General features: G+C 42.6%; 1 protein-coding gene across 1 annotated transcript in view; it reads right to left on the bottom strand.

The window, feature by feature from the left end:
- Nucleotides 1-8,856: 8,856 nt before the first annotated feature.
- The window catches only part of Catspere (catsper channel auxiliary subunit epsilon), a 61,750-nt gene continuing 56,725 nt past the window's right edge, over nt 8,857-13,881 (bottom strand). The window contains exons 16-17 of the mRNA XM_075987369.1: nt 10,716-10,769; nt 8,857-9,010 (exon numbers count right to left, since the gene is read on the bottom strand). Coding sequence (XP_075843484.1) covers nt 8,857-9,010; nt 10,716-10,769 — 208 coding nt within the window. The remainder of the gene's footprint in view (nt 9,011-10,715; nt 10,770-13,881) is intronic.

Genomic DNA, 13,881 nt, shown 5'->3' with positions numbered 1-13,881 from the left:
GATCAAGGACATAAGTGGAGGGGTTGACCTTTGAGAGGAGGAATGCTTTATTCATAATGACAGTATGGAAGGAAAAGACAAATGTTTAATGGCATAGACACTCAAGGAGACAGAGGAAGCAGGCTAGAAACTGAGATGTGTATACTACCTGCCCTTCCTTCCCCCTTTCCTTCTTTTATACTTTTCATTCTTCTTTTGGTTTTTGTGATACTGTCTTGCTACATAGATAAGGCAGGCCTTGAACTTTCAGTTCTAATATAGACTCTGCCTGGATGGGAAGGTGCTTTTCAGGCCTATGTCACCGCCTCACCTTTTAAACACCAGATCCAGCTTTAAATAGTGAGAGCCCGGCGGTGGTGGCGCACGCCTTTAATCCCAGCACTCGGGAGGCAGAGGCGGGTGGATCTCTGTGAGTTCAAGGCCAGCCTGGACTACAAGAGCTAGTTCCAGGACAGGAACCAAAAGCTACGGAGAAACCCTGTCTCAAAAATCCAAAAAAAAAAAAAAAAATAGTGAGAGGTGCCCACGTGCGGGGCTCAATTTATTTCTAGGTTCCTTTCATGCAGAAATTTCACTTCTCAGCTGGGAGGCTGCTTTCACAGATCCGAACAAGAACAAATATAGTTATTACTCCAGCATGAATGAGAGCGGGCTCCCAAGGCTCCTTTCTTAGTTGAGAAACTACGGAGTCCTCTCCACATCAACCATCAATCAAGACAATTCCTCAAAGACAATATAGGCCAATCTGATTGAGGCAATTCTTCAATTACAATTCCCTCTTCCCAGATGACTGACTCTAAGGTATGTCAAATTGACAGTAAAACTGACCAGGACAGGGCCTGCAGTGGCTTGAATGAGAAACGTCCCCCATGGATTTTAGCATTTGAACATGGTCCCCAGTTGGGTGGTACAGTGTTCCTGGAGACTTAGAGGGTGACAGCCTGTGGTGATCTGAATGAGACTGGCCCTTATAGGCTCATAGATTGGATGCTTTATCCCTAGTTGAACTATTTGGGAGGATTAGGTGATGTGGCCTTGTTGGAAGAGGTGGGCTTTGAGGTTTCAGAAGCCCCGTAGCAGCCCGAGCGTTTCTCTGCTTACTGCCTGCGCATCAGGCCATAAAGCTCTCAGCTATTGTTCCAGCACCATGTTCCTCTGCTTTTCGCTATGACGATCATGGACTAACCCTCGGAAACTGTAAGCAACCCCTAAGTCAGTGTTCTGTTCTTTAAGAGTTGCCTTGGTCGTGGTGTCTTTCTGCAGCCGTGGAACAGTAACTAAGACAGCAGTTGGTACCAAGGGCTGTGGTGTATGGCTGTGACAGGCTCTGCGGCTGCTTGGAGGAATGCAGAAGACTTTGGGATTCTCAACTAGAAAGGTGGTTGAAAACCTTAAACAGGGCTTACTGGTCACCCTGGTATGCATATGGAAGACAAGACAGAGGTGCTGAGAACAATGTGGGCATAGCTCAAGAGGTTTCAGAGGGAGGCTATTAGTAACTGTCCCAGAGACCATTCTTGTGACATTTTAGCAAGTGTGACTGCTTTTTGCCCTTGGCTCAAATCTGCCTGAGGCTCAATGGAAGAGTTTTGGATTAATGTCCTTGACAGAGGTGGTTTCAAGACAGCCTAGTATTGGCTGTGTTCATTCCTATGCAGATCTACAATGAAAAGCTGGCCAAAGAGAAATAGAGCACCAGGAAGTATAACTTTGGAGCCAAGTCCTGTGCTCAAGGAGGTAAAAGGCTTAAGGGACAGTCTGCTGCTAAATGAGATAAAGGGAGTGGTGAGCTCAGCCAAGACCCTACCCAGCTAATCCTGCAACCTGTGAGTGGAAAAGGTTCCTAGGCTTAAGCGACAGAAAGCCAATGTAAATGTAACTCAAAGAGGGACCAGCTCAAGCAGACAACAGAACTTGGCAACTTCTACAATGTGGTTCTGAATTCAGAGTCAAGAAGTATAGCACGAATTCTAATTAGTATTAATAATAAAAACCCAGGGGCTGGAGAGGTGGCTCAGCAGTTAAGAGCACTGACTGCTCTTCCCGAGGACCCAGGTTCAATTCCCAGCACCCACATGGCAGCTCACAACTGTCTGAAGATCCAGTTCCAGGGGATCTGACACCTTCACACCAATGCACATAAAATAAAGTTAAAAAAAATAATAAAAACCCAGAATCAGATATAGGGACTAATGTTGAAGATCAGAGAAGCAGAACGGATAGCCGCTAGAGAGTTCTTACCTCTACCAATGCTCAAACTGAAGGGACAACCCTATCTCTATCTCAGGCTGCATTTCCTGACTGCTGCCTTCGACTTTACGGAGCTCCTGTCTCCTCCCATTTCATATTTCTCTCTTTGCCCAGCCATATCACTCCTGTCTCTACCTCCCTAGTGCTGGGATTAAAGGCATGTGATCCCAAGTGCTAGGATCACCTGTTGTAATAGGAGCGGTGGGGCTGCGTCCCCAGCACCCCGGACGCCTGGCTAGCTTATGCCCCGAAATAATTACACAGAAACTGTATTCTTTTAAAAACCGCTTGGCCCATTATATCTAGCGTTTTCTCGGCTAACTCTCGCACCTGGACTAGCCCATTTCTAATAATGTGTGTAGCCCACAAGGTGGCTTACCAGAGAAGATCTTAACCTGCATCTGTCTGGAATGGGAAAACCATGGCGACTCACTGACTCAGCTTCTTTCTCCCAGCATTCTGTTCTGTTTACTCCTCCCACCTATGTTTTAACCTATGAGGGCCAAGCAGTTTCTTTATTGCTTAACCAATGAAATCAACAGATTGATATATGACACTTCCACATCAATCACCTTTGTGTGAGTTTTGTTTCTCTTATAGACTAGATCAATTTCATGTAGCCCAGGGTAGCCTTGAACTAACAGAGATCTGTCTACCTCTGTCTCCCCGAGTCCTGGGATTAAAGGTGTGTGCCACCATTGCCTGGCCTGTCTGGCTGACTAGTGTGACTAGCTTTGCACTGTGATCTTCAGGAAAGCTTTATTTGTTAGATTAGAAACAAAATATCACTACAGAGGACCAGAAAGGCCATGGCATGAAACTATGAAGGTGAAACCTGGATTGTGTTAGAGCACCAAAATATTGGAAATGCCAGAGCTATGGGCCAAGGAGGGCTGCTAACAGGGCGTGGAATCAGCCTTAGAGAGAGGTGGTTTCAGTCAACAAAGCAGAAATGAGTTGGACATCTGAAGAATGCTTTGACATTGGACGTGAAGATGCAGAATTGGGAGTTTGCCCTGCTGGGTTTCAGTGGCTCTGGCGTTGGTTCAGTGTTTCTCTGCTAAGACTCTTAGCCTTCTGAGACTATAAGCCAAAACAAACCCTTTTTAAAGAAGTTGCCTTGATCATGATGTTTTATTGCAGCAACAGAAAACTAACTGACACAGGCAGGACACAGGACATCCTTTCTTTTGCCTTCTAGTCTCCTTCTAGAACCTTCTTGGAGGAAGCTTCCAGAGAGGCACAAGGTGGCAGAAATGTAGTTTGCAGAGTCCTGGCTCCCTGCAACAAAAAGCAAAGCATGAAAAGACATTTGAAACAGAAGCAGTAGTGGCTAAACATTCAGTCACAACCATTTCTTGCCTCCTGGAAGGAATAATTTCTTATATACTGGAGGAAACAGTTCGAACTGTGGGGAGTGGATGAAGTCCTGAGTGAATGTGTGTTGACATGGGCATGTCAAAGATACGAGCGTCATGTGACTGGCAAGGGCTTCCCCTGGTGTGTGGGCGTACAGATTATAGTTTTCTCTCCCACATGACTGCAGGTTGAGCCTACCCCATACAGAGAACACTATGCAGATTCGCTCACCAGCTTCCTTGTTTGTGCTGCATATAAGTGTACTGAGTATTCAAGCAGTGGCTGGGCTGTCTCCCTCTGAGCTCACTGCCCACCTGATGTCAGCTCTTCTGTATTTGTGTTTGTTGTGGCCTTAGTCAGGACAGTCCCAAAGCCATGAAAGCTGCAAAAACTGGTAGAATTTAAATCTAGTGCTGGCTGTGTTTTCTTGTATATCAAGTCACCCTACACACACAGCAGCTTAAAATTAACATTATTCCTGTCACCTGGAGTACAACGACAGTTTAAATGAAAGTCTCTTGAGTTGCTGTCTTCTGTCAGTAGAGCCCTATATTTGATTGCTTGATTGGTGAATGTTGCTTAGTCGGTGGGAGGCTTTAATTTGTTGCTTCCTGACCTCTTCGTAAGGCTGCTCCTGATATGGTAGCTTGAAGCATTAATCAAATTAATCTTTATCAATAAAAATGGGAGTCAAATATTGGGGTCAGAACCTGGAAGATCAGAGAACAGGGAGCAGTTGCCAGCTGCTTCCTACCTTTTTAGCTCCTCCATGCAAAAGGGCTGAGATCCTCTTTCTACCCTGCCTTATTGGTGAATAAGTACAATACCTTGAAGAAGATTAGAAACATGTGTACAGTATGTTCTAACCAAGATTACCTTAAATTTGTATTAACATACAAACATATCTTAAATAAGAGTAGAAACATATATACAGTATAACAAAAATAACCTTAAATTTGTATCAATATACAAAAATCCATACCAATGTTAAATATTGAAGACCAGTCATTGCTTTTTTGGTTTAAAAGTAGATTCAATAATCCTTTTTATCCTATCATTTCTATATCTCTCCTTTTTCCGTACACTAACAACTTGTAACCAACCCACCACCCCAAGTGCTAACAAATATTCATAACCCACTGAATGGTCAAGAACCACCCACACCTCCTCTTGGGGAAGTGGATGTCATGTTCTTAGAATTATTTCCTGTTTTTGGGGGGTGAAGGCATCTTTAGGGGGTCCTGAAAAAATTGGGTTAATTGTCAAGTCCCAGGAGAAGTAGTTGTATCATTTGTTGTCCAGTCTCTGTGTAATGGAAAGGTACAGGGCTTGCCTTAAGTCCTGGCTAGAGTAGTCTGTGAGGCTGGACTATCTGATAACCTCATCTCAAAATTGACCTGAGCAGTTTGTAGCCCAAAGTTGATCTTTGGGTGGTTTGTCATCTTAGTGGAATTACCATAGTTCTGTTGGACTTGTCATTGTGGGGCACCATCCTCCTTTTGGAGACTTCAGAGGTCGCTGTTAGGCGTGTTCATGGTTCACTGCAGAAAACTTAGTCATTTTAAATGTCACATGCAGCAGATCTCAAAAAGTTAAAAGATTATAATTTGTTATGTACATCCAGAGTATAATTACTTAATGTCTAGTTACCTGATAGAGACTTAAACCCAAAAACATGTACAGGAAACTAGATGAAGTCTTTTTCTACAATTAGTTAGTACTCTATATGACCATTAATATCATGACAAAAATTTAAATATATATTAATTTTATAAATTTTGAGATAATACTTATACATTAAGAAAAGCTTTAAAGAGTCAAAATAAAACCAGAGAATTATGAGATTAGTGGCAATAGAATAGTCCCTTAATTTTGTTTTTTTCTTCTATCCCGTATCAAGTGGTTCTTCTGACATGAGACAGAGATTTTTTTTGGATTTTCCTTTAATAAGTGTGCTTGGGTTTAGAGAAGGAGAAAGCCACATTCAACTCCAAAGCCAACTTTAATTTTTAATTGAACTAGGAGTACAAAAAAACCATTTGCATTATATGTCTGTAGGGAATAACAGAAACAAGCAATTGGAAATATTTGTGAAATTTTATCCTGTTGGAAATATGATTTACCAATAGGCCAACTTGCTCCTTTTCGTGGAACACTTTCTCTGGATGATTCACCCTTTTCCTCAGATGTCTCATTTGTCCAGTGGTCTTCAGATTTCTTAGCTGGATGCCTTCATTATCCTGGAAAGACAAAAACAAAACCCTGCCCCAACCCTAACTTTTGGGAGAGTCCTTTTTTTGTCAACTTATATCTGACCAAATGAAAAGCATTTGTTAGTCTTATAAATTAGTTTAGATTGAATGGTCACACTGTTTGGTAAACTATCACCTCTTTCAGTCAAGAGGTCTTTCTTGTTTGACTCTAACTAATCTTTATCAATTTTGATGTTATTCATAGCTTTTCTTCTTCTGTGGAAACAAAAGCAAAACCTCTTTCCCAACATAACACATATTCTGATTTCCATTCTGAAGTCAACATATTTTTAAAGTATACAGGCTGATTTAATTCAGCAGTTTTTTCTATTGTCCAATGACTCTCTACAGCTGTCACTTTTTTTCATTAGCATTTAGAAAATTTAAAGCTAATAAAGCATTGTGCAATCTACCTCTGGGAGTCTTTATTACCCCTTTCTGTTTATTAGGTATATCTTTTAGAGTTCAATTGGATCTCTCTATAACTGCTTTCCCATGGGATTATGTGGTTTTGCCTTCTAAAGCTGTCCTATCATCCAGAACAGTATGGTTTTTTACAATAGGCTTAGGTCCTTTAATTATTCTGGGGAGGACTTTCCCCCACCATGACTGGGAATGATGAAATCAAATTTGACATGGGGAACTGCAAGAGGTCCTCCAAGGTATTTTCCTATGGCAAAGGATTACCTTGTCTGTCCCTTGTTGATATGCCTTCCTTGCTCCAGTGTCAACCTTTACAGTGCCTTCTGCATACTCTAGAAGGCAAGGGCCTTCTAGTTGGATTATTTCTACAAGAAACATGTTTCTAGTAACACCCTGCCTATAATCCCTTTTCTGATGATTTTATTTACCACAATGAAAACATCTGACCTTTTAATTTTTCTTCAAGCCTTTGTATATCACCTCTCCTACCCAATTATTATCATGGTTGTAAGATTTAATATTGACTGTATCTCAGATCCATTCCTTGATGGGTGCTGATCTTTTCTTTAAAGGCCTAATTACCCTTTTGCATTGTGAATTAACATCTTCAAAAGCCAAGGATTCAATTAATACTTGTTTAGCTTTGGGTTTGGTATCATTCTATTTATAGCTGTACTCAATGTTTGTAAAAAATCAGTGAAGGTTTCTTTCGAGCCCTGTATAACTTTAGTAAATATCTCAGTTCACTTTCCTACTTCTCCAACTCTGTCCCAAGCATTCAAAGCTGCTGCATGGAATAGAGCCAAGGTGTGGTAATTATATAGAGATTGTCTTTGTAATCTGTATAATCACCCTCTCTGAGAAGTTGGTCTTAGGAAAATTTAATACCTCTAGCCCTGCTTCATTGTTAAATGATCCTAGCCTCATCTTTCTACCAGGTTTTCTACTGCAATTGAGGACCAGGTTCCAATACTGCTATAACCAAGTCTTTCCAGTCTTATGGGATACATCTGTTTTAAGTTGACCACAAATTTAACATCTGCCTCACAAAAGGTGAATGCATACCTTATGAGACTATTGTTTCCTCAAATCTCCTCAAATGTAACATTTCCATAGGAATCCAGCCAGTTCTTTTATAGCCTTGGGGAATGCTTGTAATTTGGTAGTTGTTCCTGTATGGTGACTGGATAAATTAGGGCTGGTGTTTTGATAACCTTGGGTTGGTCCTCCTAATTTTATAATGTAGTGGTGAGGTTGGTTTTCTTTTAAATTCCTCTATGTTTGTCTGAATATCTCTATTATCTGTTTTAGTAAGTTTTTTTAAGGCTTGTGTTGCTGGTTATTTTACTCCTTTTACTCTTTTGGCTTTTGGAAAGGGGGCTACCACCAAACTCCCAAATAAATCACACTCAGAGATTTACTCTTTCTTATAAATGCCTGGCCTTAGTTTGACTTGTTTCTAGCAAGATTTTCTTAACTTAAATGATCCCACCTATCTTTTGCTTCTGGACTTTTTCCTTTCTTAATTCTGTAATCTTACTTTAGTACTCTTATTCCATGGATGGCTGGGTAGCTGGCCCCTTCTTTTCTTACTCCTTGACCTCTCTTTCATTCTCTATTTTCTCCTATTTATTCTCTCTGCTTGCCATCCCCACCTATCCTTTCTCCTGCCTTGCTATTGACCATGCAGCTCTTTATTAGGTATTTTAGATGGGCAAAGAATCACAGCTTCACAGAATTAAACACATCCTTGCATTGTTGAAACAAATGTTTCACAGTGTAAGCACATGTAGCACATCTTAAAATAATAATCCATAACAGCTTATCAGTCAAAATTGCAGTAGGGTTTCACTATGTAGCCCCCATCAACTTGCTCTGCTCCTTGCCTGAGAAATGGGAAATAAAACTTTTTTAAAAAAAATCCTTTATTTTTTCCTTTGTTTTTATTTTATGTGTGCAGGTGTTTTGCATGCACATGTGTCTGTGTTCCGCATGTGTGCAATGCTGTTTGAGCCCAGAAGAGGGTGAAGGATCTCCTAAAACTGGACTTACTTTGAGTCACCATGTGGATGCTGGGAGTCAAACCTAGGTCCTTTGGAACAACTAGCTACCCTTCCCTCCCTCCCTCCCTCCCTCCCCCCTCCCTCCCTCCCTCCCTCCCTCCCTCCCTCCTTCCTTCCTTCCTTGTTTTCTTTTTTGGTTTTTTGAGACAGGGTTTCTCTTGCTATATTGGAACCCACAGAGATTCACCTGCCTCTGCCTTCCCTCTGATAGGATTAAAGATGCACACCGCTGCCACCACCACCTGATTTTGGTTTTTTATTTTTTAAATGCAATGTAACAGTGTATATTATATCTTTAAATTGAATAATAATGATAACAAACATAATAATGTATGTTATTTGAGGGAGTAATTTAAGAACATTTTTCAGATCTTGAATTTAATAATAGTATGAGCTTATATTTAATGTTCCTTAGTCAAACACATTCATAATATAATTACATATATGTACATTACCTATATATCTGTCTACACACACACACACATCTCCAGAATTAACTCTCGGTTTCCCTAATTCTTCTTCCGTTTTGAAGGAGGCTTGTGAAGTGGCTCAAAAATAAATTGCCTATAAATCTTCGCATACCAGAAATAGCTCAGAACTAGAACACTGATGAACGTGAGCATCAAGACAAAAATCAAGGCAGCTACCAGGTAGAAACTTGGGCTAGAAAAAGAACAACAACAAAGAAGCCATCAGAAGCCATTCTTCACACTCTGCCGCTAATCTATTCAATCAAACTGTCCTAGAAGAGCTAACTCCCCTGCTGGCCACACAGAACGAGTAGTAAGACCTAGCATCTGTCCTCAGGGTGGTTAAATGTTTGAGGCTGATGAGGAAGAGGGAAGTGATCCTCAGGAGAGAAGGGAGCATGGAAGAGCCCTGTGAAGTGGTGCAGAGGAGGAGGGACCTAAGTGTGGGTAGGGGTCAGCTAGTGCTGCCTGGGGTGGAGGAAGTGATCATGGCAAAACAGTGTTTGTGGCAAAGGGAGTTTTCTAGAATGGAGGAGATGCCACCAAAGCATGAAGAAACTTTGAGGTCCTTCCAGGACATTCTGGAATGGAACCTAATTCCATGTGACTAATACCTCCAAAGTCAGACAGTGTGGTTAGAAATGAGGAGTGATGGGTGTAAAGAGATGGGGGATGTGGTTCAATGTCTACCAGGAATAAGGTCTGAGCTTGCTTTCTCACACTGAGGGAAAAAAGGAAAAAAAATAGGTGGGCATGTGTCAGGTAAGGAGAAGCTTACAGGAAGTAGAGAGAGTATGGCATTTATTCAAAAGGCAAGAGAGTGTTTCATGTGTGTAAAAGGGGATAGACATTGTGTAAGGCCAATCCTGACTGAATGTGACGAGTGAACAGAGAAGCCCCCGCCATGTGAGCCAGTTCTAAGGGATTGGTAAGCGATGGTGTGGGAGAAGAGATGGAGAGATGTGGTTAGGTCCAAGATAGATTTAAAGCTTGGACTGGATTTGTCTTGGCAATTTGTGGCATATCAGGAATGCGAAAGAATAAAGAGAACCGCCAAGTGTGGGGGACAGTCACCATGAGCTGGTGTCGCTACTCACTGGCATTAGACTCAGAGGGAAGAGGGCAGGCAAGGAGAACTGGCTCCAGTACGTTCCCACGCTGGCCTGGAGCTCCTGGGCTCAAGTGATCCTCTCGCCTCAGGTTGCAGAGTAAGGGGTGCTACCCCTGCAGGCTCAGGGCCTGGTTACATGGCTGGTGGTGACTGAGCATTTGTGAGTGTGTGTGAGGGCGTATGTGTGTATGTGTGTGTGTGTGTGTGTGTGTGTGTATGGGTATATTTGTGAGAGCACAGGTGAGTGTGTGCATGCGTGCGTGAGTGTGTGTATTGACGTGCAAGTGTGCATGTGTGCATGCGTGCATGAGTGTGTGTATTGACGTGCAAGTGTGCATGTGTGTACTGGTGTACAAGCGTGCATGCATGCGTGTATGTATTGGAAGCTACTCTCTGCTGGGGCCCTTCAGGTCTCTTCACCTTGGATTCTGTGGCAATTACCTCCCATGACAGGGGGCTTATTCTTAGTCTGGACACTTAAATGTTCTTTTCTATTTGGGGCCTTCATGTCTGACTAGAACACTTGGTTGTCGTGTTACAGTTTCTCTGGGCCCACAGTTATCTTAGAATGATCTTTCTCCTCTGTGGCCAAGCAAATGGTCCTTGCTTGGGCCATGATGAACATAACCCATCTTTTCTCTGCTAGGCATTGTGCTGAGATGGGAGGATCGTGGGTTCCAGGCCAGCCAGGGTTATGAGATTTTTGTCTTAAAAAGTAAAGTCAGGAAACAAGACTCAAACAAGCAGATACGTAAGACCCGCAGCACTATCAAGTGCTGCTCATTACCGGGGAATCGCTCCGAAGGTTTCGATCGCAAAAATAGCTGTTAGGTTGCAGAAACTGCAAATTAGAAAAAGTGATATTAAAAGTTGAGCTAAATGTATTTAAAATATCCTCTGCATCTCTATGGTAACACTCAGATCATATGTAACTTTTTTAAGGTGTCATTTTTTTGACAAGGACACAATAGATAGATGCACTTACAGAACAGTTATGATGTTTTTTTTCCTTTTGGTGCAAATTTGAGGGGGGATAACCATGCTGTCCTCACAGAATTGCACACTTTGGGTGGTAGTTTCCAAGGCAATGGTCGTAATGCCATTAATAATAATAATGAAGAATCATAAGCATCTTCAGAAGTACTACACAGTTAACCGTTGCACACTGAGCCCTATTTCACTGGAGACGGGAGCTAAGTGAATATTTGCTATAGGCCTGGCGGTGTGCAGAGCACACAGTTGGGGCTTCTCACCCAGGCCCTGAGTGCACTTCTCAGAATAATGTAAATACAGGGATTAGTGGCCACTTAGAAACAAACTAGCAATTTGCTTAGTTCTGAATTTTACTCTGTGTGATTAGAACTTGGAAGGCCACTGTCCTGGGTGGTGGTGGCGCATGCCTTAAATCCCAGCACTGAGGGTGGGGCAGAGGCAGGCAGATCTCTGTGAGTTCGAAGTCAGCCTGGTCTATAAAGTGAATTCCAGGACAGTCAGAAAACACAGAGAAACCCTGTCTAAAAAAAAAAAAATCATTAAAAAAAAGAGAGAAGAAAAGGGGTCATTGAGTAGCAGATGAAAAGATGATGTAATAAATTTCTTCTTCTTCTTCTTCTTCTTCTTCTTCTTCTTCTTCTTCTTCTTCTTCTTCTTCTTCTTCTTCTTCTTCTTCTTCTTCTTCTTACAAATTTTCACCTCCTCCCCTCCTCCCATTTCCCTCCCCCTCCCCCCACTTTCCTTCCCCCCTCCCTCTCCAGTCCAAAGAGCAGTCAGGGTTCCCTGCCCTGTGGGAAGTCCAAGGTCCTCCCCACTCCATCCAGGTCTAGGAAGTTGAGGATCCAAACAGACTAGGCTCCCACAAAGCCAGTACATGGAGTAGAATCAAAACCCAGTGGGCCGGGCGGTGGTGGCGCACGCCTTTAATCCCAGCACTTGGGAGGCAGAGGCAGGCGGATCTCTGTGAGTTCGAGACCAGCCTGGTCTACAAGAGCTAGTCCCAGGACAGGCTCCAAAACCACAGAGAAACCCTGTCTCGGAAAAAAAAAAAACCAGTGAAGATAAGGCATTTCTTAATACCACTGCCAGAGTACATGAGTTTGAGGGACAGAATTGGGAGTTACTCCATTTTTCATTATAACCAAGGCACATGTGGTAGGAAATGCTAAGAGCTCAGATTCCAAAGAAATAAAAACATCTTCTGCCAGGAAACAAAATGCAGTGCTGGTCATAGACATGCAGTACATGAGAATGAGGAACTCGGCGTGGTGGCCCACACCTTTAATCACTGGGGATACAGAGAGAGGCAGCTCTCTGTGAGTTCAAGGCTGGTCTGGTCTACATAGCAAGTTCCAGGACAGCCAGGGCTACCACAGAGAAACCCTGTCTCAAACAAACAATAACTTTAGTCTCTGTGTCTATGTTTATACTAGTTATATGTGAACTACCTTTGGTTTTTCCCCTTTTTTCATTTCTCCTACTCATTTATCACATACATTAGGTGTATTGGTGGTAAGTGGTGTAGGATGTGAAGTCAAGATCACGGCCAAATTAAGGGAGGAACAAAAATTGTTTTGAGAGTTTGGATTTGGCACTAGACGCAATAAGAAGGATCTGTTCCACTTTGGAGGGTAAGTGCATTTTTATGACTTAAGTATAGTTGCATTATCATAAGAGAACTTCCGAAGTTGCGTGATTTGGGACAAGGAAATAATGACACGGACTGTGGTGGCTGTTTGCTTAGTCTTTTCAATTCGTTCAGTTTCTCTTCAGCTTCATTTAGTCCCTTTGTATTTTTATTTTAGCTACTCTATTAGCTTGTATTCACTGTATAAGATCCTGCTTTTTAGCATGGAAGCTTTCATGGATAGACACCATCAACCCATCCCACATCAACACCATCAACCCATCCCACATCAACACCATCAACTCATCCCACATCAACACCATCAACTCATCCTACATCAACACCATCAACTCATCCCACATCAACACCATCAACTCATCCCACATCAACACCATGCTCATCCCACACTGCCCTCTGTACCTGACTGCTTGCTAACCATTCCTCAAATCCTGGATCCCTTGCGAGTTTCACACACTCTTTTACCTTTGAGATCATTTCACCCTTGAAGTAGCAGGGTGGTCCTTAGGATAATGACTCAAGCCTAATTTCCTTATTATTTTATATATGTATTTGTTACTTTGAGGCTCTAGTCTGGGCTGGCCTTGAACTCCTGAAATCAAGAGGGTCTAGTGAACTCAGTCCCCGGAGTATTGGAATGACAGGCTAGTATTACACCTGTCAAAGTCTCATTTGCTTTCATGGGGTGCATAATGGAAGCCACCAGAAAGAGTTCATGTTTTCTCCTGACATTGGCAAGAGCCCCTTTCTGCCCATTGTCAGGGAGCTGCTTAAGCTGCCTTTGAACCAGAATGGTTCCCTTGCTTGGAAGGAAGTATTTTCATTCCTGTGGGCAGGGAGAGAAACATGCAGCCCTCAGGATTTCCTTCAGAAGTGGGTGTATGGGCTTCCATTTGCTCTGTTTTCTCATAGTGGTAGAAAGCCCAGGGCCTTGCACAGGGTAGGTGTAATGGCTAATCATTGTCAGCCTATCTGGCTTTAGAATCACCATAGAAACACACCTCTGGCCGGGCGGTGGTGGCGCATGCCTTTAATCCTAGCACTCGGGAGGCAGAGGCAGGCGGATCTCTGTGAGTTTGAGACCAGCCTGGTCTACAGAGCTAGTTCCAGAACAGGCTCCAAAACCACAGAGAAACCCTGTCTCGAAAAACAAAAAAAAAAAAACAAAAAAAAAAACAAAAAAAAAAAAGAAAGAAAGAAACACACCTCTGGGGAAATGCCTGACCAAGGAAGACCCCATTAAACATGGCTGGCACAGTTGCATGGTCCGTGGGGAAAAGAGAGTTGAACCCGACATCCATTGCTCTCTGCTTCC

The sequence above is a fragment of the Microtus pennsylvanicus genome, chromosome 10, assembly GCF_037038515.1.
Source record: "Microtus pennsylvanicus isolate mMicPen1 chromosome 10, mMicPen1.hap1, whole genome shotgun sequence".
In the NCBI taxonomy this organism is placed as follows: Eukaryota; Metazoa; Chordata; class Mammalia; order Rodentia; family Cricetidae; genus Microtus; species Microtus pennsylvanicus.
This window is presented reverse-complemented; position numbering and strand designations above follow the sequence as displayed.